Source organism: Chroicocephalus ridibundus, chromosome 7, assembly GCF_963924245.1.
Source record: "Chroicocephalus ridibundus chromosome 7, bChrRid1.1, whole genome shotgun sequence".
Classification (NCBI taxonomy): domain Eukaryota; kingdom Metazoa; phylum Chordata; class Aves; order Charadriiformes; family Laridae; genus Chroicocephalus; species Chroicocephalus ridibundus.
In genome coordinates this window covers 57,278,860-57,306,337 of record NC_086290.1, presented here as the reverse complement: position 1 = coordinate 57,306,337, position 27,478 = coordinate 57,278,860, and the positions used below count along the sequence as shown (strand labels likewise).

At 58.4% G+C, this 27,478-nt stretch overlaps 1 protein-coding gene across 6 annotated transcripts; it reads left to right on the top strand.

Moving 5' to 3' along the window:
* SH2B2 (SH2B adaptor protein 2) lies at positions 1-27,478 on the top strand. Of its 6 annotated transcripts, XM_063341452.1 has the most exons (12): positions 1-102; positions 1,080-1,205; positions 7,426-7,689; positions 7,805-7,914; positions 11,302-12,195; positions 15,319-15,420; positions 19,937-20,028; positions 22,157-22,251; positions 22,805-22,981; positions 23,101-23,294; positions 24,073-24,244; positions 24,679-27,478. In XM_063341452.1, exons 5-12 carry the CDS (start codon positions 11,329-11,331, stop codon positions 24,990-24,992), a joined length of 2,013 nt encoding a protein of 670 aa, XP_063197522.1. In that variant the 5' UTR covers positions 1-102; positions 1,080-1,205; positions 7,426-7,689; positions 7,805-7,914; positions 11,302-11,328; the 3' UTR covers positions 24,993-27,478. The 6 variants fall into 6 exon arrangements, with proteins under 6 accessions (XP_063197522.1, XP_063197518.1, XP_063197521.1 ...); XM_063341448.1 differs by lacking the exon at positions 7,426-7,689; XM_063341450.1 differs by lacking the exon at positions 7,426-7,689 and having other exon boundaries at positions 12-102; positions 1,118-1,205.

Sequence of the window (27,478 nt, the reverse complement as noted above, 5' to 3'; positions counted from 1 at the left end):
GCGGTGGGAGGGGCGGGAGGCGGCGTTGCCGGCGGTGCGGGGGGCGGCCGGGCAGCGCCGGCCCCGGGGAGCCGCGCCGGGAGCAGCGAGCGGCGGGGCCGGGTGAGCGCATCCCCCGGTACCGGATGGCGGCCGGGGGAGGATGGGGGCGAGGGGGGGGTGAGGTGAGGGGTGTGGGGGGGGGGAAGCTCCCTTGTTTTCCCGGTTATTCCCCTCCCCCGTTAACCCCGGGGGAGGGTCCCTGCCTAACAGCGGCAGCGCAGAGCGCCCCCCCCCTTCCCCTCCGCCCCCCTGGAGCCGCGGGGGGGCTGCCCCCTCCCCGAGCCGTCGGGATGGGGCTCCGCTCGGCCGGGCCGGGGGCTGCCGCCGCCTCACCCCCGCCTTTCCCCCCCCCCGCCGCTCCCGGCTAGGTTCCTCCCCCCTCCCGGTGAGCATCGCCGTTCCTCCGGCCGGCACCGAGCCCCGGCTGGGGGGGGGAGGTGCTGGGGCCGCCCCGGGGCAGGCAGAGCTCCGGGGGAGGCGAAAGTCGGTGGGTCCGGAGCGTCCGGGGGCGGGCGAGGTGTGTGTGTGTTGGGGGGGGGATGCTCCGGCGGGGGGGCGGGCAGCGCGCATGGCCCCGCGTGGATGCTCTTGTTTTTTTAATCATTATTGTTTGCTCGGGCTTTGCCGTGAGGGCGGCAGGCTGGTTTTTTTTTTGGGGGGGGGGGCGGGGGGGTTGGTGAGGGTTTCCCCCTCCTGCCACCAGCCCGGTCCTGCCAAGGGCAGGGCAGCACCGGGGCAGCCGGTGCCGCCGGTCCCCGGGGGGCTCCGGGGACACCCGTGGGGTGGCCGCAGCTCCTGAGCTTCCCCCCCCCCGCGCCAACTCTGGTAGGGCTGGGTGTCTTCATGCAAAGCCCTTTTTGGGAAGCAGAGGGACTTTCTCCGTGGCCCTTCTGCTTATTTCTGGTTTCTGCTGGAGCGGCCGGTCAGGCTGAGGTTCAGGGGAGCTGTGGCTGAGGGGTGAGGCGTGCCTTTGGGAGATGCTCTGGCGACGACCGAGCTCACTCCAGGGCTCCACTGTGGCAAACTTTGCTTTCCAGGCCCCTCTGAGTCGGTCTGGTCCCTCATTCAACTGCAGGAATCCATCGGTTGAAGTTATGCGCTTGACCTGGAAGAAGCACCCAGCTGGCACCTTGGGGACCCTGTGAACTGGAACGGGAGAGGAGGTAAAACTGCTCTGTCCACCCAGCACACCGCCCAAAATCCCTGGGAGGGCCTGCCACTGCTTCTTGGGGTGGATTATTCAAGCCTCCCCTCCATGGGGATTTTTTTGGTTTGGTTCGTTGGGAGAAGGGTGGAAAAGGACCATGGTTGTAATGCTGAGCATTTGGGGCCGTGCTTCTAAATAGGGATTGTGCTCCTAAACCACCCAGGCTCCTCTGGAACACTCAGCCCTCCTACCCTGGGGCGCTCGGCCATCGCGTGTGCACAGACAGGTGGTCGTGTGCTGCCAGGAGATGTGCTTAGATGGGATCGTGGACCTCCCTCTTGCGTTCCTCGGTGTTGCTTCACAGTTGCCTCTCCGTGGCTGTAATGTTGCAGTGCAGCCCAGGGTGGCCACTGAATATAATTTCTTCCTAAAAAAAGTTGCATGACTCTTGTGGAAATGCTCCAGCCTGTTGACAGGCGTTTGAGAAGGATGCAGGTTTGCCTGCCGGTGCCTGGCGTCTCTCCTAATGGAAGGCAACCAATATTCCTGTGCCATCGTGTGGGACAAGCCAGTGCTGGGGGCTGCAGGGTGGGGCCTCCCCTGTCCTGCTCTGGGCAAGGCTTTGGGGTTAAAATTGACACCTTCCTTGAGTACGAGCCCCTTGGGGTGTCATGGTTGCTAGACTGCAAGGTTACCTCTTCTGGCTGCTCCTCTTGACCATCAGGTCTGTCCCTTCCTCTCCCAGACTTGGGGGGCCGCATTCTTGTTGTTCAGCCTGGAGAAGAGAAGGCTCCGGGGAGACCCTGTAGCAACCTTCCAGTCCCTAAAGGGGGCCTACAGGAGGGATGGGAGGGACTCTTGACCAGGGAGTGGAGCGATAGGATGAGGGGTGATGGTTTTAAACAGAACGAGGGGAAGTTTAGATGAGATATTAGGAAGAAATTCTTGGCTGTGAGGGTGGTGAGCCCCTGGCCCAGGTTGCCCAGAGAAGCTGTGGCTGCCCCATCCCTGGAGGGGTTCAAGGCCAGGTTGGACGGGGCTTGGAGCAACCTGGGCTGGTGGGAGGTGTCCCTGCCCAGGGCAGGGGGGTGGAACGGGATGATCTTTAAGGTCAACCCAAACCATTCCGTGATTCTATGATCTTGTGTATGCTCATGGCGGGGTGGTCTCGTCCATCCTCCTCTTCTCCTTCCTCCTTGGAGGTAAATCACCCATCTCTTCAAGATGAGGATGTTGCTGGCTATTGCCCTTCCTCTTCCTCTTCTTCCTGAGGCAGGCAGAGAAACTGATGATGGCTGTGCATCTGCTGCTCTTGCTGAATCAGGCTGCCTGGGATGCCCCGGGGCAGTGCTGCCGTCCTGCGATTCTCCAGCCCCAAGGCCAGCGGAGCCGCCCCTGGCAGTGCTCCCCCCGCCCCCGGTGCACCCGTCTGTTGGTGCCCTCGCTTGCCCTTGGCCGGTTGCCCTGCCCATGGATGCCAGGGAGGTGGCAGGGTAAAGGTTGGAGACTTGTGCCTGGCTCAGTGCTCCGCTTCCTCCTGCAAACAGAGGGTAGGGGCTGGCAGAGGGAAACTGGGGACCCTGCTCCTGCAGGGACCACGTGGTGCGCTCCCTGAATCCTGGGAATTACAGATTTAAGTCCCAGCTGGCTCCATCGCAGCGGAGAGGAGGTTATCCCTAAAGGGAAAAAGGTCATCCCAGACCTGATTTTTGATAAAGGGAAAGCGGAAGGGCTAGGAGCGCCCGCTCGCTGCGGGAGCAGCTGTGCTGCCGGGCTCAGGGTCTGGGCTTGGGGCAGGATTCCGCTGGAGCCCTGCATCCATCGGCACCCACAGATGGTCGCTGTGCTTCGGAGGGGGAGCCGGGAGAGGGACCCGGTGTGTGCGCACTGCGGGGTCCCCATCGGGAAGATGGGAGCAGGTTTATGCCCTGCTACGCCGTGTCCCGGCACCATTTGGATGCAAGACCCCCGGGCAGGAGAAGGGGCTGCAGTGGGGCTGGGATCCCCGGGAAGGAGGGCTGGCGGAGAAGTCGGACACAAACGGTAAATCCCTCCTGCATGGTCATGGCTGCCACGCTGGTCACGGAGCGCTGCCTGCCTGGGAGCTCCCCTGCGCAGCGAAGGGAAAAGAGATATTTGAGGTTGAATCCCCAGCCAGGGATGGCAGCCATAACAGCGTGTTTTGGCATCATCTTGGGGGGGGGGAGGAGGTTTCAAAGCCCACTGGAATTTTTATGAGATGTTTTGCTTAATATACCACTTAAGCAATTAGCAGCGATTGTAGCAGTCCTGGGGAAGGCGCTGGGTAGAATTGAATTTCCCAAGCTCCGATACCATTAGGCAGCAGTTTAAGGCGGTTTGCAGGCAGGGATGAGACGGGGATGCGTGTGGGGAATTAGATCTGCAAAATAAAAAAAAAAAAAAAAAAAAAAACCAAACATAATAAGAAAATGTTGTAGAGGCCTATGTTACTTTATCCTATGTTTTATTATGTGCCGTAATTGAAAGACAATCTAGGGAGCTTCTCTGCCCTAACGAAGGGGGGATCCCCGGCGGCGAGCTGGGAGGGAGGCGCACGGCGCTGGCTGTGGGGTACCGCGTCGGGATGCGCTCTGCTGGGCATCCCGCACCACTGACCCACGCGGCTCCCTCCCCAAAAACACCCCAGGAGCCCCTCAACGGCACAGCAATCTACCGCGTAAGACTCTTCTTTTTAAAGGAGTTTGCACTTGTTTTGGGAACTGCCGTTGATTTTATGTTGCGGGGCTTTTTCTTTAAACCCCCCGAGTTCTGGGTACATCCCGGGGTGGCGGGCGAGGGGGTAAATCACCCGTTATTTGGCACGTCTGAGTCCGGGAAGGGTCTGCCCCGAGGTACCAGGTCAGTGGTTAATAAGTAACGCGTGTGCGTGACACCGTGCACCCCGTTGCCGTGTGACACCGGCAACGGTCCGGCCTGGAGGTGGATGTGCAAATAGTTTTACAAGGATGGGAAGCGGAGAGGAGGAGGAGGAGGAAGAGGAGGAGGGTTTTGTTGTGGGCTGAGGGGCGGAAGGAAATCTAGGCTTAGCGAGGGAAATGTGAGATTGCTTGGTTGGGGACAGGGCTTCGGCCGCTCCTCTTGGGAGGCTCTGCTATTGTGGTGGTTAAAAATAGATTTTGGACTGGTCGCTTTCCTGCGGGAAGCTCCCTGGACGGAGACAGGCAGGTGAGGTGGCACCCGAGCGAGAGGGAGGGGACAACAGCCTCTGACATCCTTTACCAAAAGCTCTATTTTTTTTTTTTTTAATTTTATATATATTTTCTTTTATCTTTATTATTTCAAGAAATACCAGCTTTTCTTTTGAGGAGGTTGAGGGCTACCGAGGTGCTGAGGGCACTGGAACACCTCTCTGATGGAGAAAGGCTGAGGGATTTGGGTCTCTTCAGTCTGGAAAAAAGACAGCTGAGGGGGGATCTTATCAACGCTTATAAACACTGAAAGGGGGGGTGTCAGGAGGATGGGGCCAAGCTCTTTTCAGTGGTGCCCAGGGACAGGACAAGGGGTAACGGGCACAAACTTGACCATGGGAAGTTCCATCTCAACAGGAGGAGGAACTTCTTTACCCTGAGGGTGGCAGAGCCCTGGCACAGGCTGCCCAGAGAGGTGGGGGAGTCTCCGTCTCTGGAGACATTCCAACCCCGCCTGGAGGCGTTCCTGTGCCACCTGCTCTGGGTGACCCTGCTCTGGCAGGGGGTTGGGCTGGGTGATCTCCAGAGGGCCCTGCCAACCCCCGCCACTCTGTGGTTCTGTGAGGGGGTTTCTTTGCTTTATTTCCCGACACACCGCGCTGCCTCCAAGCCCCGGGCTGCGTTCGTGGTTCCCAGCTGTAGCGACGCTTTGCCCAGCATCGCGTCACGGCACCCCGGGGGCCCCCTCCCCAAGGGAGAGGTTGGTGCCTCTCGGGTCCCACGCCGGCGTACATGGATCAGTGGCGTGCTAAAGTGGCCCAGGTGACGCTCCGGCCCCGCGCGTGGGCTGGCAGCGTGGCTCCCTGCAAGCTGGATGGAATTACTCGGGGAAGAGATTATCCAAGATCCAGTGGATCTTGTCTATTAACTTGCCTTTGCTATCCAGCAGCTGTCAGCGCGGGGGGTAAAATTGACACCGCGGGGGGATTTTTGGAGGGGATGGAGAGAAACAACTCAGTGATACGAAGTTGGTCAGAATAGTGGGAAATGGAGGAAAGTCTCATTTTTTTGCTGGGGGGCTGTCGTGGGCCTGAGCTCTGCCTGGCTGCTCTTGGCAGAACGGCTGCATGTGGGGGAGAAGGGTGTCTGTGTGTCCCCTCCGGCACCTGGGGGTCCCATCTGGGAGTGGATCCCCTGGGACGGGGTGAGCAGTGCCACGGGCTGGGGACTTGCTCAGTGCATCACTGGCAGGGCTGGAGCCACCTCCGGGCTGCGCTGCGGGGTTGGCATTGGGACACGGAACACGGGGATTGCAGGCAGAACTGTGGGCAGACCGTTGTATGTGCGAGAAGTGGGGGGAAAAGGGTCATTTCTTGCCCGTTTTCTGTTTCGAAGACGTCTCCCTTCAGCCTGCCCTGGAGAACGGCCATCCCACGGTGCTGGGTGCTTTGGGGGCATCTGTTTGGAGAGTCGCTCCAGCTAACACTGCAGCTGGAGGAATCCCTCATCGAGCAGCGGAAAAAGACCCAAGAAGCCTTTTCACTCCGGACAAATGTTTTCTAGGCTCCAGATGACAGGAGGACCCCGTAGTGTGTCTGGGCAAGGAGTCAAGGCGTGCATTTAATGGGGGATTGGTTCAAGGAAGGCGATATGACCGCTAAATTTGAGGCCAAAATGCTGTTCAATTAATATTTTAGCGGGGTAGACAGTAAATGAGAGGAACAAAGATTGTTTCCATTTTTCTGCGATTCAGACAGCCGGTCTGATTTAAGATCTATAGGGTATAAATAGTACACGGAGCAATGAAGAGTGCAGAGAGCAATCAGCGTCTCCCACCCCGGGGCTGTGGTGGGGACGGTAGGTGGGTCTGGAGGGACGCGTAAGGCACACGGGCAGATAACTTTTGCTTTTTTTTGCCCCACAGCTTTCTCTTCCTCGGCTCAGCCTCTGTGGCTGTTTAAAGCTCTGGTGGGTTGTGGGGGCTGGGACCCTTGCCAGCTCCTCGGGGTGGCAGAGGAAGCCACCGAGAGGAGGACACTTGGTCTCTGCAGGTGTCTTGCAGGCACCTTGCAGGCGTTGGGTGTCTGCTGTGGAAGGAGGGATGTCAGCCCCGTGGCTGATGTGTCCCCCCATCCCTTTGGGCTTGCACAGTAGGAGCGAAGATGATGTGCTCGCCATCTTGCCCCCCTTTCTGCCATCAGGTCTGAGCCCCACATGCTGCTCGCTTTGCCCCACCGTCCCCGCGGGCTGGGGACTGCCCATTTTTAGCTATTTTCCCCATCTGCTGGGGGCGGGCGGTGCCTGGGGGCCGTGCAGGCAGGCGCCAGGCTCCCTTGCGAGCTGCCAGAGGGGCCGCCTGCCTGCCAGGAGCGTCACCTCGCCGCCGGGGAGGTGTCACCTTGCTCTGGGACCTGCTCGTGACTCGGGGATCTCCCCTGGCCCAACGCGCTGAGGTCAGGCGCTTTTCTGGGGGATCAGGTGCCTGGGTTTCCTCACGCCATCCCCACGGCGTGAGGAACCTGGGCTTTGAGTGGCATCGATCTTGCTGGAAACCGAGCGGCTTGTTGGACCGGGGCAGCTGGGGACCTCCTTCTGGGGACCTCCTTCCCCATCAGCCAGGGCTTTTCTGCAGACCTTTCCCTCTCCTGCCCTCCCACCCTTGGCCCCGGCAGCTCTCCCGTGCAGGCAGGGATGGAGGGATACAGGTTCATGTCTCACAACCTCCATCGGACGGGAGTTTTTTTCCCCGTTGAATTTCGGATCGCTTTGGCCCAGCCTGGCTGCGCCGGGCGGAAGGGAAACATCTCTTTATTAGGGTTGTTTCCTTAAATAAAGCCCTCGGAGCAAGTGCTGGGCTGGCTGTCCTGGCTATCCCATGACCGGCATTGCGTGTTCGGGTTATTAACACCTCATTAGATGTTGGTTCCTCCTCACGTCTCTGGTTCAGCAAATCCCGGCAGCTTTGTCGTCACTCCCGGACTCCTGCTTCACCGGAGACTTTTTTTTTTTTTTTTTTTATGGTCTCTTGCACTTCTGCTGACAGTTTAAATTTCGTTTCTTCTTGAGGTCAGTAGCTTACTCCGACTTTGAGAGCTTTCCCCTTGCGTGGTCCGACACGCGTCCCCGGCGCGGGGTGCATCAGCACAGCTTATCGGGAGAGATTGTCATAACATCGCTGCCAGCGGCTGGCTCTCGCCTGCGATTGCAACCTGGGTTTCCACTTGGCTGATCCCCAGAAATCCTTTCCCCCCCCCTCTTTCTTCTGAATCGCTCTCCCGAGCGGTGGCGGTGCACAGCTCTGCCCTGGGAGGGGGCCGGGGGCCGGTGCAGGTGGGTGAGGAGCCCATCGCCAGCTTGATGTCTTGGTTGCCACTCTGTGGCTTCCCTTTGACGACAAACCTCCTCATTTTATGCATTGGTATGTCTGTCTTCTCCTGTAACGCAGGCCGGGGACCCGAGGCTGTACCCCCCGAGCCAGTTCTGGAGCCGGCCGATAACACCTCCAAAGGGATCCCTCTCCTTCCAAGGGTGCCCGGGAGCAGGCTCCAACCCTCGGTAAGCTGGGCTGGGAGCGGATGGCCCTCACTTTCCAAAAAAGCAATCGCAGATTTGCTGCTTATTTTCATCTTGAGCTTATTTTCGTCTTCGCTTCCACCGCTCTGCCCGGGGATGCTGTCTGTGGCATGGTGAGTTATTTCGAGAAGTGGGGCAGCGCTGTCGGTATGGCGGGGAGCGCAGGCACCCAGATTAAAGGTAAATCTACGCGGATAATTGGGAGCCTGCTTCCCACGGAAATCAGGTGAATGTGGACGTGCTGGGGTGGGTGGCGATGGCTCTGCCGTCCCGGGGGGCTGCCCCCAGCCTCCCCCGGGGGGTCCCGGCCGGGGACTCGCAGACCCGCTCTGGGCAAGGGGGGCTGGAGAAGTAGCGCAGGGTTAGTAATCCCCCCGCCCCTGCCACCTCCTCAGACCTGCCAGATGTCTCTCCTCTAGGCTTCATTTTTATAAATTGGCCTTTTAAAGTCTGTCATCCCCGTGCAGATGAAAGGAAGATGCTGTGATGCCTCTGTGTGCGTGTCTCCGAGCCTGAGCCTGGCTGCGCTGCCTGGCTGGCGAGGCTTTTTGTTTGGGGCTTTATCTTTTCTGAAGTGCCTTTTTTTTGTTTGTTTGTTTTTCTTCTTCTTTCTTTTTTCTTTTCCGCGCCCCCCCCCCCCCCTTAATCTCTCAGAGTCTGTTGCATCGTGGCTTGCCATCCCTCAGTTTCGGGCAGGCAGGCTCTGCTCCGTAGCACCGCTCCCTCCTGGAGAGATGGATGGGGAGAAGCGTTGTCCCCCCATCCATGTGGGGGGACACAGGCAAAGCCCCAGGGCTCGACACCCGAGGCAAAGCCAAGCTGCTCCCTTCTAGCACATGCAATTAACCCCATCGCCGTGGGGCTTTCCCTCCCACCCCCAAGCCCCTTTCCACTCTTTTCCCTTTGCACCCTTTCCCCCTCCCTTGCTCTTGCCGTGCCCGCTTGGATTGGCAGCAGGAGAATCCTTTTCATCTCCCTTTTCTCCCCCAGCCCAAATGCTCATGGCTTGGTGCCGGGGCAGTTCCTGGGGGGGTGGCGGGGAGCTGGGGCTGGGAATTTTAAAGCCGAAGGGCAGTAGCCGCCACTACAAGCCGAGCCTTTAAATTCTCTGCTGGGTGATGGATGGATAAGTAGGAATTGCATTTGCTGGGCAGGTAACAAACAGCTTTGCGCTTTCTGCTGCTTTCCTGTTGTCTCTTGGGGAAATTCAGACACGGCTCCTAAACTGCAGGGATGGGGTTTTTCCCAGCTGGCATGGATCCCAGCGAGCGGGACCTTCTCAGCTCTCGGGAAAGCCCCGCGATGCCGGGGAGATCCTCGCCAGGGATTTCTGCAGGGGCTGGAGCTCTGCTGGGAATAGTGATGGTGCTGTGGGACATGAGGGGCCAGCACAGGTCCCTGATGGCCACGTGTGTGCCATGTCCTCGCTGCCTCCCTGGCACAGCCGGGGCGCCGAGCAGCATCCCTGTCTCGAAAGCGGGAAGATGCCACGTGTGTGGGGCAGAGCTGCTGCCGAGGGGAAAGCTGCATGGTCCTTACGAGACAGCGGAGAAGCCAAGTTCTGGCTCTCAGAAGCAATGCTTTTGTTGCCTGTGTGAGTTTCTCCCCGTTTGAGGGGGTTTGAGAGTCGCCTCCAGGGACGGAGATGCTCCCGGATTGCTCGGATGTTTCGTGCCGTTGGGTCAGGCAGCGTCTCGTCTCTGTAGGGATGCGCTGGGGAAATGGCAACCAGCTCCTGGCTGCTGCTACTGCTCCGGATCACAGCCCTGGGGGCTCGGTCCCACTGGGGTCTGGTGACCGACACGGCTGGGGTCTGGAGGATGAGGGGCAGGTTAGTGCGGTCCCCGGCGCTCACCCCGATCCCGTGCCTTGTGCAGTTCATCCGCGCGGTAATTAATTATTGGCCATGTAAGCTGCTGGCGGGTCACTGCACGCGATTTATTAGCAGGAGTAATCCCTCGCCAGCAGAAGAGCTGCTCTGTGAACGGAGAACAGCAAAATCCAGGGAAACTCTCCTGTCCTTCCAGAAAGCAGGCGTTGGTCCCCCGGGGAGGGTCCCTGCCTGGAGCATGGCAGCCACGGCCACCCCCGGGCTCTGTCTTTGAGCCAGCAGAGGTGGGTTAGCCAAACCGCTGCCCTCCGGGGGGGAAACGAGGGTTGCCTGGACACACGGACCATGAGTTTGGGGACTCACTGGGCAAGGCTCACCGTCACCAGCAGGCACAAGATGTCTCGGCACTGGGAGATGATTTTTGAGGTGCAATTGCTGCTGGGGTTTCCCCAGGGAGGTGGTTCAAGCCGCCCAAAGCTACAGAGAGGTTTGGGAAGTGCAACCTAAGCACAAAGGTGGGGATGCACCCATGCCCCTGCGAGTCCTGTGGCCGCTGGGAGAGGGACCAGCGTGGAGGTCGGGCGAAGTGGTGCTTCTCCCGTGGGCGTGTGGGTCTCGTCATCAGCTCCCTGCAACTTCTTGTGGGCTCCTGGGTCTGGCTTCTTGGGTTTTTTTTTTTTTCCCTCTGTACCCTACTTACTCGTCGGCTTCTGTGGAGGACCTGACCCGGGGTTATCCATTACCCCACGGTGCCTGGTGCTCAGCGGGGCGGGTGAGCACAGGGACTGAGCCCCTGCGTGGCTCCGGCAGCTCAGCTCGCTCTGACGGAGATGTGACCGGACAGGGAGGGCTGGGGCATGGTGGGGGGGACACGAGGGCAGCGCCTGCCCCAGGTGAGATGTCACCTGGCGGAGGAGGGTCTGGGCTATAAAGCCTGGGAAGGAGCGACTCTGGCAGCGCGTCGGGCTCAGTCCTTGCCAACCAAAGCACGATCCATGTCTCTTCCAATACATCTCTTTTTTAAAAAAAAAAAAAAAAAAAAAAAAAAAAAATTAAAAATTGATGTGGTGAAGGATCAGGGCAGAAATACGGATGGAGAAGGAGAAGCACCAGCCGCGGGGTGCAGAGGGGAGGGTGCTGCCCTGGGGGTGCTGCTGTGGGAGAGCTGCCGCCGTGCCCCGGCAGGACACACAGGCGGGAGAAATCCTGGAGGCGAATCCCCCTGGGCTCCTCCGGTCGGGGACTCCTTAGTGGTTTTATGAGAAATCAATAATGCTTTTGCATGGTTATAATTGTAAAATGAGTACAATTTATGGCTTCTGCCTGGGCCAAGATTCTTTCTGACGTACGAGGTGGAGAGGGAACGGCACAAAAGCACTTTCTCACGGTGTTTCCCTTTGCACTGGGGCTGCAAACCTTTCCTACGTTATTGTGGGGGGAGACCCCCGTTGGCAGGGGGGCACGGCCACACAGGGTGGGTTGTCCGTGTCCTTGCCCGTGTCTGTGCCCGCACTCACGCTGTCCCCGTTCCCCCGCAGCCCGCCGGCAGGTGGAATGGGGCAGCCATGAACGGTGATGCCCTGTGCCAGGAGCCCTCCTCCCCGCTCCCCGACTGGAGGGAGTTCTGCGAGCTGCACGCCCAGGCGGCCGCCGTCGACTTCGCCCAGAAGTTCTGCCAGTTCCTGAAGGAGAACCCCCACTACGACACCCCCGGGGCAGAGACCTCCTTCTCCCACCATTTCGCCGCCAACTTCTTGGACATCTTCAGCCTGGAGGTCAGCCGGGTGTTCGTGTCCGACTCCCCCACCAAGTACAACATCGTGCCCTTCGTGGGGCTGCAGAACTGCCACGTCCCCTACGGACGCGAGGTCACCCCGAGGAAGGAGGAGACGTCCACTGAGTCCCTGGACAGCATGGACACCCCGTTGGGCACCACCGGACGGTACCTGAGCCCGGCGCAGCAGGTGCAGGCACGCAAGGTGTCCTCCTACGGCCAGTCCCGCAGCTCGGAGGACGTCTCCATCCACGCTGCCACCAAGCCCAAGTTCAAGAAAGGCTTCTCCTTGAGGAACATGAGCTTGTGCGTGGTGGACGGTATGAAGGAGATGTGGCATCGCAAGTCCTCTCCGGAGCCGGGCGCCGAGGCTGCCCCAGGTGGCCGGAGAGCCGAGAGAGAGCCATGGCCGGCTGGGGGGGGCAAGGAGCCCGGTGACCCACGGGAAAAATGGACCCACAAGCTGCGCCTGTCCAAGGTGCCCTCCTCCAAGGTGGAGCTGGTGGACATCCAGAGGGAGGGGACGCTGCGCTACATGGTGGCCGACGACACGAACTGTGTGGGGAGCTCGCAGTGGCAGAAGTGCCGCCTCCTGCTCCGGAAAGCGGTGAAGGTGGAAGGAGAGAGGTTCCTCCTCGAGTTTTACGTCCCTCCGAAGGTAAGTCCTGGCTTTTCTCCACTGTTGTCTTTCTGAGCGATTCGAGCAGCAGTTGAGCTTTGCTTGAGGTTTTTCTTATGTCCGCTGCTGAGCTGGGATGAAATCCATCTCTGGTCTGGAGAGGGATTTGGTGGTGGGTGGCTGAGGTGAGAATGGAGGGGACAGTGTCATTGAAACCCGTCCAGCCTGCAGACCCCAATTGCTGCCGTTCGCCAGGGCATGGCCCCCTCCTTCCACACAGCTCTTGGGAGAGACGCTGAAGCCTTTGCCTGGTCCTTTGGCCCCCAAATATCATCAGTCTTAGTGGAAAAGCTCATTCCCCCATCAAGATGTGAGGTGTCCAGGCTATCCAGAGGGTTTTTTCTCTTCCCAACGTGTTGCAGAGGCACGTGGTTGACCGGTGGCTCGCGCAGCAGCAGTATGGCTGGGATTGGCGCCCGGCCTTTGTGTTTTAGATCTCAGAGGGACGCTTGCCCACTTTCTGAAAGTAGGTGGTTTGTTTTCATGTAAAAATATTAATTCATTTGGAATAATTTTGCGTCTGCAAGGCCACCTCCAATGCAGCTTTTGGTGATGGTGGCAGAAGACGACAGTGATGCCCTCTGGGGCTGGAGCATCACTACCATGGATGGGTTTTGCAGGTCTCCTCCCAGACAGCCCCAGCTACGTGCCCTCCTGGGCAGAGGAACACTGATTACTATTATTATTATTATTACCCACAGTATCACTTTTCCCTGCCTGCGTCTGTTCTGCTGTAATTTCAATGAAACCTTCAAAAGCAGGAGCCGTTTTTCATTGCGGCGTGTCCTCCGTGCGTCCTCCCTCCCCTTCTCGCCCCCATTTCCCCTCCACGCGATGCAGGGAAACACTGTCCCTGTTTTCCTGGGGGGGGAGGCTGGGCGGTGGAGCCCTTTGCTCCAGAAATGTGGATTAGGAGACCTTCAGTCTCCTCCTTGCCGCGGGACTGCCTTTGCTCCTGGGCTGAGCAAAGGGATAATTTGTGCTGCCAAACCCTCGCCTGTGTTGTGCGTTCATCTCTTTGGAGAGCACAGGGCAAATAACAAGCCGTTCCCTGGGGCTTTACTAGCTGGATGTGTTGGTAATGAAATCTCAGGTTATTTAAATACCGAGGGAAGAGAAAAAAATCTCATTTACTTCATCTTCTCCAGGACTTTCCTGTTTGCATTTCAGTCCCTGGTAGCGATGCCGTGACGAGCCATCGTGCCGGGCTCGCACCCGGGGCTGCGGCTCCCTGGGTCTCGGTGTGCCCCGAACCCCCGTTAGCCCTTGGTTTTGGTAGAGGGATGGATCCATTCATTACACATAGGTACAGCACGATAGTTCACAATTTTAAACAGCGTTTTCTATTTTTCTGAGGCTAAAATGAACCTTGGCTCTGTTGGTGTTGGCCCGTGCCTCTCGCCTAACCGTCACATCTCTCCCGATAAAATATAAAATATAATTTTAAACTCAAGCGCATCTCTCCAGCGAGTGGGTCGGCGCTGGTAGGGATGGCGTGCATCGCTGGCAGCTGGCTCGGGGGGGCTTCCTCAGCCCAGGGACCCCCCTGGGACGGAACCACCGCCTCCATGGCACGATGGACGGGGGATCCGGGGACGCCGGGGGGCGCGGGCTGCGCGGAGCAGCGCTGCAGAGTCGGCCGCACCAAAGGGGCAATAAACTCAGGTTAAAATGGAACAACTGCTGCTCTTAAAACATTTAAGGGAGTACTCGGAGAGGGAATTTTTTAGCGTGTCTTGATTTGCCTCTAAAAATCAATTTTGAAATGATTTTATGGCAACTTTTATGAACATTGTCTGCCCTCCTGTTACAATCACACCCCGCTTCGGTTTACGTCTTTCTCCCCTCATCCCATCTTGCTTTCCATCTGGCAAACGATTCGGCTGTAAAAGTGGCACCAGCCTGGCACAGCTGGAGGAAAACTGCTTTTTGCTGCTGCAGCAGCCCACAGGTTTGCTTTTGTGTAGGCCCTACAGAAACTATGGTCATGCCTTTAAATCTTTAAAGGGAGGAGCCCTCCTGGAGAAGACCCTTCTCCGGCTCACCGGTGAATTAACACCGTATTTTCCTTCCTTTCGAAGCAGCTGCCTCCTCCTTCCTGACCTTCTCCCATGCAAAGACCAAGAGGGGAGAATCCCCCTGGGCAGGGCTGAGCCCCGCACAGCCCCAGAGGCTTCACTGGGGCCGGGGGTCGGTGGAAACAAAATGTCCTGGAGGGGAAAAAGCAGTTCCTGTTCTCTGTCTTGGATCTGTTTTTTTCCCCCTCAAAAAATGGGAACCGAACGCGTTGTTGGTAACCTGTAGCGTGGGGTTCATCACCGGCCTCATCCCATCCCATCACCCAAGGCACCGGGCGCGGGTTTCGGTGACTAAATCCCATCTCTGCTTCCCACAGCCATGATGCTCCGAATCCCGGAGCCCTGGAGCGGACCAGCCCCGGAGAGCAGCTCCGCGGGGTCCTTTGGGGGCATTTGTTATAATTAAAACAAATGCCTGGGGAATTTGTTGCTCAGCAGAGACTTTGAGTGGGAGGCACCGGGTCCTGCCCCCTCCCCCCCCCCCGAGGCTCTGACGGGTGCCGGGGGCCCCAGGGGAAATTAATTTTTCTTTATTTTAATGTAATTAAAATTCCCTGGGTGGCTAAGGCTGCTGTGTTGTAGCTTATGGGTTGAAATGCGACTTTCGCGCTGGATAAACGGGACGTCTTTCTGCATGGGAAGCACCCCTGTCGGACAGCACAGCGCTCCCGTGGCGTATCGCCATCGGCAGAGGGTTTAAAAAGGAGAGAAATACGTGGTCTCGGCAGAGCTGGCGTATCAGCCCGCGCTGGAGCAAGGCAGAGGTTTGGCAGTTAAATGCACTAACCTCCCTGTCTTCCACCGGGCCTCCCCTTGCTTTAATTAAAAGAGCTTGGAGTTATCAGGCACATGAGGGAAATCAATTCTTTCCCCCACCCCTCCCTGTAATAACCGTGCTGTGATCTTGCCTCTCTGAGAGCCCCGCTGCGTCATCCCCTGGGAGAGTTTGATTCAATTGAGTGACTTTTTTATTTATTGATTGATTGATTGATTGATTTCTTTTAATTCCACTCCCCCCCCCCAGGCTTCCAAACCCAAGGTGAGCATCCCGCTCTCGGCCATCATCGAGGTGCGCACCACCATGCCGTTGGAGATGCCCGACAAAGACAACACCTTCGTCCTAAAGGTGAGAGCGGGGCGGCGGCGGTGTGGGTCCCGATGGGGACCCCATCCAGCCCCCATCCGGCCCCCCGTTGCTTGGTTTTCGGAGCCAACAGTGCTAACACTTCCCATGGGATCCCTGCCTGCCCTCCCTGGGTTGTCTCCCCCCTCCCCAGAATGATGCAACCGCCACCTGATGCCCGGGTATTTTGGGATCGAGCTGTTTGCCTGGCTTTCACCGTGGGGTTTTGCTTCTCCGTGTCACCAGGAGACTGATATAAATTAGTGTCCAGAGACACTAATTGGTGCGGCTGCCTGTGGTTTTGTGACTGCCGCTGCCCTGGATGGGTGGCATGTGGTGGCCGTTTCATTGACATGGCAGTGCGGGGCCACCAAGGCCCTGGGGATCAACAACCCCACGCCAGGCTGGGGGCACGAGCAGAGGATGAAAGTCTTCCTCTCTCTCTCTCCAGAAATCTCTCTCATATTGTACAATTAATTAGCTTAATGCTCCCGCCTGCTCTGCCGAAAGGCAGCAGCCTGCCACGGCAGAGTGGGGCTGAATTTCGCAGGGTCCCGGCTTGGGGCGTGATGTGCTGCCGTGATGATGGATGTGTCGTTGGAGATGAGGTTTCTCTCCAGCTAATGAGGCTGTGCCTCCCAGCTCGTGCTAATGGACTCGTGTTCTCCATCAGAGCTGTTGGACATAGAATCACAGGATGCGTTGGGCTGGAAGGGACCTCTAAAGGCCACCTAGTCCAACCCCCTGCAGTCAGCAGGGACATCTTTAACCAGATCAGGTTGCTCAGAGCCTCATCCAGCCTGGCCTTGAACGTCTCCAGGGATGGGGCCCCCACCACCTCTCTGGGCAACCTGGGCCAGTGTCTCACCACCCTCAGTGTACAGAACTTCTTCCTAATGTCCAATCTAAACCCACCCTGCTCTAGTTTAAACCGTTGCCCCCCGTCCTATGGCTACATGCCCTCACAAACAGGCCCTCCCCAGCTTTCCTGCAGGTCCCCTTCAGGGACTGGAAGGGGCTGGAAGGTCTCCCCGGAGCCTTCTCTTCTCCAGGGTGAACCCCCCCAGCTCTCTCAGCCTGACATGCCCCGCTGGGAGGTAGCACACCAGCATTTCGAGGATTTCTGTGTCCTACCTCTGCTAAAAAACCCACCTCGCTCCCTGATGCTTCTCCCTAAAAGCAGGCAGCAAAGGCAGAGTGGAGAGGCCAAACTTCCTGGCTGAATGAACCTGCTTAAAAGCTTAGAAAACTGTGGAAGGAGAGGAGGGAAAAAATGGAGCCTGGCTTCATGAAAGCCCCCGCGCCTGGTAGCTCATCTGGCCCCAGCACACGTTCCTGCGGGAAATCGCTCTCCACCAAACCTGGCTCCTTGTAAAGGTCCCACACCTTCTCCTGGCAGCCTCCTCCAGAGCATCCTCCCTGCCCTACGGACTTCTTGCTGTTCAGCCTCAACCTCTGCTGCAGTCGGTGTCCACCATGGACATGGAGGCTAATTCGGCTGTTGTCTTCTGTGCCTCACAGACCGACCTCATGTCTCGTCTTCTCTCCAGGCTGACCAGCCCAAGGTCCTCCCCGCTTTCCTCATGGGCTCTGGAGAGAGTGTGCCCCAAAGTATGTGTGGTGCCATGGCCAGGAGTGGATGGGAAGGATTGCTTCTCCTTTGATTGCTTCTCCTTTCTTCTTCCTCTTTACCCAGCCCAACTTGATCCAGTTGCTTTCTTCGTACCCTGATGACGATGTTGACTCAGACGCAGCCTGTGGTCTGGTGTAACCCCTCGGTGCTTTTTGCAGAACCGCTCCGGAGTCACGGTTCCCCAGCCCAGACGCCCACAGCGATTAGCGTGAGCCCAGAGCTCGCCCGTGCCCTTCAGCTGGGGGCCGGCTTGGGCTTTTTCTTCCACAGAGCATTTCTCAGCTTTGATGAGATCATTTGAATTCTCGTCTCATCCTCCAACACACTTGCAACGTGGTGTCATCTGTGAATTGATTAGGCATCGTCTCTTTGCTTTTGTCCTAATTGTTACTGAAGAGCAGCATGCACAGAGAGTCCTTGATGTGAAGGAGCTTCTAGCATATCCCTCAGCTTTGATCGTTAGCCATCGATAACCCATTAACCATTGATAACGGCTCTTGGAATATGGCTCATCAGCTATTTGTGATCATGTTTTCTAGATCTGCTACAAGTCTCGTCTCAACCATGTCTTGCTACCCACTTTGCTGGAGCGTCCATCAGTGCCCAAAGCGTGGCCAATGCCAAGGCTGTGGCACTGCTTCTCCCCGTCCCTGGGGCTGCCACGAGCAAGTGCAGATGAGTTAGACAGGGTTTGGTCATGGCAGATCCCTGATGAGGGGATTCAGCTCCAGGGTGTCTCCTGGGTGCCCAGGGAGGGTTAGTTTCTCTGGCTGCTGGCGGAGGACTCTGGGCTTGTCCTCTTCCCACCTTCCGGAGCCTGATGCGCACTCTCCCCTCCCACTGCTAATGGCCCTGCGACTGCTTCAGCCATTTCTTTAATTACCCTGGGGAACGCTCCAAACCCTACCGGTCTGAAAATGCCTGATTGACCAGGTACCCTCCTGCTCCCGCCCCGTTCTGGCCGGGGCGCTTGCCCTGCCGCAGGGTTAATTGATTGCCATCGATCCTTTGAGCGAGCGGAGGCAGCGAGCGCAGCATGGAGTCCATCTGCCGCCCCTCTCCTGCTGCTCCAGCCAGCCCTTGCCCTCCCCTCCCGGCTCTCAGCACAGGATGCTTTTCCCTTGTTTCCGACATCCTTTATTATTTGGAGCTCATTTGCTGCCCCAGCCCTTCTTGCTGGGACATCTTCGAATCGTAGAATCATCTAGGATGGAAGGGACCATTCAGATCATCGAGTCCAACCATCAACCTAACTCTGACAAAAACCACCGCTACCCCGTGTCCCTCAGCACCACGTCTCCCGTCTTTTAAATCCCTCCAGGGATGGCGACTCCACCACTGCCCTGGGCAGCCTCTTCCAATGCTTGACAGCCCTTTCCGCACAGAAATTTTTCCTAATCTTTTTCCACCATCTTCTCGGCGCTCCTTTGCGTTCCCCCTTTGCTGGCTGGACTGGCAGAGGGGGTGAAGCACCCCTCGATGTCGGGGTAGGGCTTAGAGGGGTAAGCAAAGGAGCTGGGTGCCATGGCTTCCCCCGCTGCCTTCCTACGGGGCTGATGTCGAGCCCAAACTCAACCTTCGCACGCAACATGCCGCGCTCTGGCAGGTTACGATGGGTGGAAAACCCCCTGCCTTGTTCAGGGAGGCCACACTGGAATGGTTTCTCCCAAATTGCCTAAAAGTTAGCAGGCAGCGTGTCGGACAGCAAGCACACGCATATTTTTTTTTTATTTTTTTTTTCCATTGCACAAGCAGGCGCTTGCAAAATACCCGAGCCCTGCACGTGTTTATTCTTGCTGTCATGCTCTGCATGAGAGAGCAGCCCCGTCTCCCACGCCGGCTTCATGCGTCGCCCTCAGAAAAGCGGAGAGGCTCCTTTACTCTGCTTAAACATAACAAAAAGAGGGGGGTTAAATCTTTGCTGCTCCCCACCAGCTCTGCTCGGGGCAGGATCACCCGTGCGATCGCCACTGCTCAGCCCCAGCCCGGGCGCCGGACACGGCTCCCTGGGTGCCCTGCTGATTTTCAGGAGGGTGATTCAGTTGTTTGTGATGAATTTAATTCGCTGGGAGGTCGTCTCGGCTGGCAATGCGATACCCTCCCGGAGTCAGGGCTGCCTCGCCAGCTGGGGGACGCCACGTGTGAGGGACGCGGGGAAACCCGCCCGAGGCACGCAGCATCGCACGGGGTGGCTTCTGAGTCCCGCTGCCCCACTGCTGGCTTTTCTGCATCCTCCCTGGCCCCAGAAAGACCCGGCTCCTTTGGGCTTGCAATTTTGGAGGCTCTTTTGCATCCCGATTTTTCATTTTAATTTTTTTTCTGGTAAAGCGAGTTTCTCTCCCGCCCTGGTGCGATCGGGAATCGGAAGCCTCATGGACCAGCAGGCGGAAAAGATAACCGAGGAGAGGCTTTAAACCCCTGGGTTTGAGGGTCTGGCAGGCTTTTGGGCGATGAGAGGGCAGCATGGCTCCTGCTCTACCTGTGCAGAGCTGGTTTTCGGGAGGACGCTGAGGCACCCCAGAAGTGAGGGATGCTGCCTGTGCCAGTGCGTGGGGCCATGCACCCCCGATGCTGCCGGCCAGGTGTGGGTTTTGCCACGGAGGCCCTAAAAAAAAGCCTTGTGACGCGTTCGCTGGTAACGGTGGGGTGGGGATTTTCCTCCAAGCCCTGGCTTTGGTCAGGGGTCACGCTCAGGCACATCAAAGCATCTCTGTGGGGCATCCCTTTGCTGGGATGACGGGGGCCCCTTATCCCCTGCTGTTCAACCGAGGTGCTATTCAACAGCAGCAAGTGAATGGCGGGGGGGGGGGTCCAGCTGGGTTATAGGGTGTGTTTTATCCTGGGGGACCCCAGTGGCAGCCTGACACTGTCCCATATTGCCTGCAGGTGGAGAACGGGGCCGAGTACATCCTGGAGACCATCGACTCCCTGCAGAAGCACTCCTGGGTGGCGGATATCCAGGACTGCATCGACCCCGGGTAAGGCTTGCTGCCGTGCCCTCACCACCGAGCACGGGTTGTTTCCCCCGATGCAATTTTTGCTACTCGGGGTGTTACAGAAAGTCCCTGACTCACGTCAGCAGAAGTCTGGAGGCAAAGTTAGCAGCCCGTGTGTGTCAGAGGTGCGGCCTTGCGGAGGGCTGGCCGCTTGCTCACCCTTTCCTGCCCCACGTCGCCTCGGCCAGCCAGAGGCAGGTTACCGGGGAACACAGCCCTCAACGCGGGAAGCGCTTAACACCCACCCTCTAAAGTTTTTCTACTATATTTGAGCTATTTTCTACGCTTTTTTCCAGTCCAGCATCCATAGTATATTTAAGTTGCTGCTGGCTAAATCATTTAATTTACGTTTCTATCACGGTGGCATTGGAGTCACAAGAACTCTGCCAACGCTTCTCATCTGCTTTAGGTCGATGGAACGAGATGACCTCTTGAGGTCCCTTCCAACCCGAACCATTCTATGATTCCATGATGCCGTAGGGATGTTCGCGTGCCCGGTGCTGCTGCCCTTCAGCTGGCTCAGACAGGATCAGCCCAGGCGCTCCCCGGGCTCCGGGGAAACCCCAGCACTGCCCTTCTTGGCACAGTTTCGGAAAAAACAAGGTGCCCAAGTTTGCAGAGGTGAAAACCTCGAGCAAACCTGGAACAGCGGCTTGGAGAGGCTCCGGCTGCCTCTGGGCTGCCTTTGCCCCCTTCTGCCGAAGGTGGGTCACGGCCGAGGCTGCGTCTCGCAGGGAGGATGCACTGATGGACTCCACATCTGTGCTCCTTTTGTTCCTTTTTTAAAATACATAATTCAAGAAGTGATGCTGAGGCTGGGCTGGTGACAAGGCTGGAAACCATGGGGGTTTTTTTGGTTTTTTTGGTTTGTTTTTTTTTTTTCTTCCAGCGCACGTTTTGGCGCTGGTTTTCCATCCAGGGCCGTGGCCGCGCTCACCTCGAGCCGCAGCAGAAGCTGCCGGCAGCCCTGCGCCAGCCCCTCGCTCCGCCGCCGGCAGCCTCCCAGCCTTTTATGTTTGCTTAGCACCCAGCGCGGTCCCGCTTTGGCCTCCGGACGTGACCGTAAGGCAAATAATAATGAACTCCAGAGCAAATAATAATGAGCTGTTTAATACACCGACACACGCGCTTGGTGCCAAGAATGAATTTTCAGTCAGCTCCCGATGCTTTTGCCAAGGGCTGCGTGCCGGAGCCGCTGTGTGAGCGCCCGGCGACGGCTTTTTCTGCAGAGCGTTGTTGGTTTTGGTTTCCTTCCTCCCTTCTTGTTTTTGATGGGCTGCAGCTGAATGACTCCCAATGGCTGATTCACTTACCGGCTGCGAAATAATTCAGCAGCTCCCTCGTGAGCCGTTACCGCTAACGCAGCCGCTTCCTCGCTGCCTGTGCCCACGTGGCCGCCGTTAAGCAAGAGTCGCCGAGTGCCGTGGGCAGCTCCGGCAGCACCGGCATCTCGCCGGCGGCCAGGATTAAAAATAGGCTGTGAAGCAAGCCGGGGGGCTTGCGCAAGAAGGGTGCCGAAGCGCACGGGCGGGGGTCGGGCAGCAGGGATGCTCTGCGGGGGCTGCACCGCTGCCACCCCCCCTCGCTCTGCGCCTCCCGGCTCGGTTTTTGGGTGTCTTTTGGGGACGAAATTCCTGTGGGTTGGTAATTCCCTTTTGCGGAGGGTGAAAGCGAGAGCAGCCCTGGGTGGAAGTTGGTGGTGGGAGTATGCGTGCGTGTGTGGATGTCTTGCAAAGCCAGGCACTGAACGGCAAGGGAAAAAATTTCCATCCAGGCCAACAAGGCTGCAGCAAAATACTGCAGCTAGGTCCGACCAGCGTGACCCACGTAGTGAGGGCTTTCAGGGGTTTCATCCCCTCACACTGGTATCTCACCCCTAAAAAGCCACGTTGTTTTGCCGGCCACTCTGCCGCTCGATGCTGGGGGTGCTTCTGTCCGTGGCAGCCCCTCCAGGAGGAAGCGAGGAGCATTGGGATGTCTTCCTGGATCACAGCTGGAATTTAATTTGGCCGAGTCCCCATCGTGTGCCAGTGAGCGGAGGTGCCACGCGTGCACGTCTCTGCAGCGTGGCAGCTGGCGTGTGACCGTCTGCTCTGTGCTCTCCCCCCAGGGACAGCGGGGACGACATCGAGCTGGCGTCCTGCGCGCAGGGAGCCTGTCTGCCGGGCAGGGTGTCCTCCTGCAGCTGCGAGTTCCTGGCTGACGGTAAGGACCTACGGCTGTGAAAAACACCCGCCAGGGAGGGTGGGCGTCCGGGGGTGCCAGCTCTGGTTTGGGGGGGTCAGATCCTGCCAGTGATAAAGTGAAGGAGCCTGAAGCAGGTGCTGTGGGGAGGGATCTTCCTCTGTCAATTGCCTTCCTCTTCCTCATGCCTGCCCCCACCCCGGGGCGGTGGTCTGCCCCTGTTGAAGACGTTGACATTGCTCGCGTATGTCCTCGTACGTGCAGATCAAATCCCCATCTGCGGGCACTGGGGTCTCTGGGTCGCGGCGAGCAGCCTCCACCTGCGCAGCCCCACCTCATCTCTATGCCCAGCCAGGACAGGTCTGTGCTTCCCATCCCGGTTGCACCAAGGGAAGGACACCCAACACAGGCTGAAAGGGAGTCCCCCCAGCTGCGGCTAGAGCCGTAACCTACCCCTGAGATGTCTTCGAGAGCCAGGGGTGCTCCAATGGGGCTTCTTTCAGAGCAGGAAAGCCCCCAGCCTTATCCAGGGATGCCAAGCCGTGAATCCATCCCTCTGCAAATTCCCTTACAGATGTGCCCAGGCCACCGGACAGATGTGCCCTGCCCGGCACTCACAACACAGCCACTGCTGTCCCCACACCCCACGGCCGGGGCAGGGACTCCCTGGGGGAGCTCCTCACCCACGTCCCGCTGGAGAGCTTCCTGCAGACGCTGGAGTCTTCCCCCACTGCCGGCGGACATCTCGCAGGTACCGGGATGTGGGATGTGGCCCCAGCATCTCATGGGGGTGCACGGAGGGAGAGGAAAAAGGGGTGGGAAAGGGCGATGTCCATGTGCTCCCTAAAACCCTGCTATCCCTTCGGCCAGGGGAGGACAGCGAGGCGGAGGCGGAGATCAACCTCTCCGACTTCCCCTGGTTCCACGGGACTCTCTCGCGGATCAAGGCGGCTCAGCTGGTGCTCTTCGGGGGTGCCCGGAGCCACGGCTTGTTCGTCATCCGGCAGAGCGAAACGCGGCCGGGGGAGTATGTCCTGACCTTCAACTTCCAGGGGAAAGCAAAGGTGGGTGTCCTCTGCTTCTCCCTAACTATCAGTGCCAGCCCTGCCCAGCACCCGGGGCTCCTTCCCACCCTGCGGGGGCTCCGCGAGCAAGTGGGTGCCATGCGGTGACCCCAAACACGGCAGCTCTGCGGGGAGCTGCACCCCAGCAGGGCATCCCTCGGGACCACCTGCCCCTGTCCCCCAGGAGCCCTCTGCACCCTCCCCAGCCGCATCGACGCCTTCCCAGCTGGATCAGTGCCTGCCGCATGGGCATAAGGTTAAATACCCCGTGGAAGCCTAGTGTCGCCTGGCACACCATCCCCTGCCTTTTTCTTGTCTGCTCCGTGTCCTGAAGTACGCGGATGCGCTATAAAAGTACCAACCCATGTGTAGTTTTCTGCTGGGTCCCTTTTCTACCAGAGGACACATGCCGCGAGGGGTTGAGCCTGGCCTTGTCACCTGTCCTGCAAGAGGTATTGCAGGCGGGCTTGGGGCTCTCCTAGGTCATCTGTGTCACCAGGATTGAAGCTGCAGCCCCCCCCGGCTGTACCCAGCCACCCTTCTCTGGCTGCTTTTATGGTGTTCATCACCAGGAGGGGACAAACTTCTCCTGGGGCTGCAGCGAGTGGAGTTTTGCAGGAAACACCCTGCAGCAGGAGACCCTCCCAGCCAGGCAGGGAAAAAATAAGTCCTATATTACGGGCGAATCTCCCGTGGCTGATGGTGGCTCCTTCTGATTGCGAGGGTTAATCTCACCCCTGTGATCCTCACCTCACCCACTGGCCCCCTGCCCCTGCAGCACCTCCGCCTGTCGCTGAACGAGAGCGGGCAGTGCCACGTCCAGCACCTCTGGTTCCAGACCATCTTCGACATGCTGCGCCACTTCCACACGCACCCCATCCCTCTTGAGTCGGGCGGCGCGGCGGACATCACCCTCCGGAGCTACGTGGTGGCCCAGAGCCCACTGCCCGGTAGGTGCATACGGAGGGTTGGGTTGGTGGCTGGGATCTTGCGTGGACCTAAAGGGAACCCATCCCTGGGATCCCCCCCTCCCTAAAGCTGCGCCCGTGCCGCTGTGCGTGGCTCTGGAGGCGCCCCAAGGTGGGCGTTATCCCATTGAAGGTGGGCCAGGGGGACCACGCAGCAGCAGGGTGGCGCTGGGGTGACCCACGTGTCCCCCGGCTGTGGGTGTCAGTCCCCTGGCTCGGGCAGGAGAGGAGCAGAGGGGTCTGTGGGGCTTGGGGCGTCCTGCAGTGCTGGGAGAGGGTGGGCAAGGAGGGTTGGAGAAGGATGGAGAGGGCAAGCAAGGGAGAGGGTGGGTGTGGGAAGGTGCCAGCGAGGGAGAGAGGGGAGGCTGAGCCCCCAGGCAGCATTGGAGGGGGTCAAGTTCCTGTCTCCCTTGCAGACACCGGCCCCCCGCCAGCTCTCGCATCACAGCCACCGGGCTGCCGGGTCGACCTGCCGCCTCCGCACTACTTCTGCAGCACAGCACCCACTGGCCTGCCGGCCCCACCACCCACCGAGGGGGTGGCCGTGGCCCCCGCTGTCACCGTCCCCGCACCCTACCACCGCCTGGAGGGTGCCCTGGGCCCCCGGAGCCGCAGCGACAGCGTCGAGCGCCGGTCAGATCCTCCCGCCACCAGTGCCGAGGACTACCACGAGGCTGACGGTGCCCGGAGCCGGACCCGGGCGGTGGAAAACCAATACTCCTTCTACTGAGCCCCCCATGCCCGGGGGCTGGGATGGTTGGGGGATGCGGGGCACCCATGCCCCTCACTGCTGCACCAGCCTCGCCACCTCCTCCTGCCACCACCAGCATCCCAGACGGGATGTCCCTCTCGCTCCCTGCCACTTTTGGGAGCCGTGTGAGCAGCAGGCGATGTCCCAGCTGGACCCGGCGCCAGCCCTGAGGTTGGGGCAGCGCTGGGGGTTTGGGAGGCTGAAAGCATCAGTGCCATTTTGGAGCTTGCAGCCTCTTCCCTTTCCCTTCGGACCAAGAGCTCTCCCGGGGCCGAGCCGGGCTCCCTGCATCTCCTCCCCGGGGATGTCCCTCCTGGGATGGCAGCACGAAGCTGTGACAGGCTCCTTCCTCCAGCCAAAGCACCTCGGCATGTTCCTTCTGGGGTGAGAGCCAAGCGCGGCCAACATCCATTCTGCCACCATCGCCCCGCAGACCAGCTGCCAAGGGGCTCTGGCGTTTCAGGATGACCGTGGAAGTGGCAGATCCCCACGCGGAGGCTTTTCTCGCACACACGGATCCGTGTGCCCGAGAGGCGTGAGGGTTTATCCAGGCTGGCTTCCAGGCTCACGCATTTCCCACCCTCTGACAGAAGGTTTTTTTCCAAAGCTTAGAGAATCACATTCAAGGAAGGTTTTTCCTGCTGTCCTGTCATTTCTGTTCCTTTGTCCTTTCCCTCCTTGCTGTACTGACGGAGAGTCCCTGGATAACCCCTTTCTTGCTCCCTCTCTTCCTTGCTTTTTCGAAATTCTCCGCAAGGGCATCGGCTCAGCCTCCTGCCTTCTCTCTACTGCGGCTAGGCAATATTTTCCATTGCTTAAGGCAAACCTTGAAAAATATGACAACGCCCCCGCTTTGCCTCAGTTGTTCATCATTCGGGATGTCTCGGGGGGGTCAGACAGAGGCCGGGGGCTGTGTCCGGAGGTGAGGGACAGCCTCACCCTGCAGGTGCTCGGCTGGGCTCCCGGGAGTGAAAACACTACACGTCCTCAGTAGATGCTATTGAAGATTGATCATTTGGTTTTTTTTCTTAGAGAAATAGAAATGCCCAGGAAGAGCAAAAGGTACGGGGCTGCTGCCAGGTGGGTGAACAGGCAGCCGACACGGCGGGGCCAGGCCAGGCTGGCTGCAGTGACAGGCAGGATTGCCCTCGCCGGTGGCTTGAAGTCCCTCCCTGGCAGATGTAAAACCCTGCCAGCGATGGCTGTAGCAGCAGTGTTGCCGGGAAGGACGAGGGACCGCAGCGGTCACCGCTTCTTGGTGGCTTTCTGATAGACCAGTGCAGCCACATGCATCTATAGCAGAAAAAGGTCTCCCGATAGAGGCGAGCCCTGGAAGAGAGCGTAGAGCAGAAACCCGCTGTGGGCAGGTACGCGCTACGTTGTCGATGCTTTTCCTACTGGTCACTGAAGCCTGTAGGGTGGTTTTACAGGCTGCTTACTGGGATTGTCTGCCTCCTGTGGGGTGGGAGACCCTCCGAAAGGGCAGCTTTGCATGCAGACAAAGCGCTTGCACGTCCCTCTTGGTTTGCCTCACACAGCTTGTCTTCCCCATCACCAGGACTCCTGGCGCCTCGGGTGGCTGCCAGGCCTGGGTGACAGTGCTAGCAGGACCTGAGCGGGGTGGCTTTGAAGTGTCTGGCTAGGTCTTCAGGTAGAGCAGACCCCACTGTACCCAGCTAGAAGTTACCACTTAGTGCAAAGAGAGGTACGAGCCGAGCCACAACCTAGCTCAAAACCTCTTGAATTTGCCTGGAGTTTTGGGTTGGGTCAAATTTATTTTTTTTTTTAGGTGCCTTCTTTCCTGAGCTAGCAAAGCACGTCCCCAGCGCTGGAGTCGCTTGTCTCTCCCACTTCAAGAAGGCAGGGAAGGTGTCTCCAGGGCTCCATGCTGCCTCCTGCAATGTGAGAGCTGACTTTCTGCCCCATGGGTGTGTGAGACAAGGGCTGGTGGGTCTCATTCCCGCAGCAAATGCCACATTTTCCCCAAATGCGTGGCCCTTCACAGGGCAGCAGGAGCAGTTTGCTTTGGTGGGGCTATTTCTCCTTCCTCAGCACAGCTAAAACCCACCTCAGAGGAGCTCACGCAGCAGGGAGAGGACAGATGCTCTTGGTAGATGGGTTTAACATGGACCTGCTTCCTTCACGCACGTGGTGGATGAGGGGGGACCTCCGGCTGCGGCACTCTTGTTCGTGACCCACACGGGCCAGGTGGTCGGGGCTGGGAGTGCTGCCTTACAGACCTTCAAATGTTGGCTGATTTTTCACCTTCTGCGTCACGGGATAGGAAAAGGAGGGGAAAGCAATGATCTGCAAGCAAAAATGTTAATTTGTAAATAGGGAAGAGTCTGGAAGAGTTTACTGTTCTGTAGAATAAATTAATTTTATTTAAAAAAAAAAGAAGGGACTTGTTAAACAAAGGGAGAACTTGTGTTCCAGTTTTAAAATAAAATCACTTATAAAAAGGA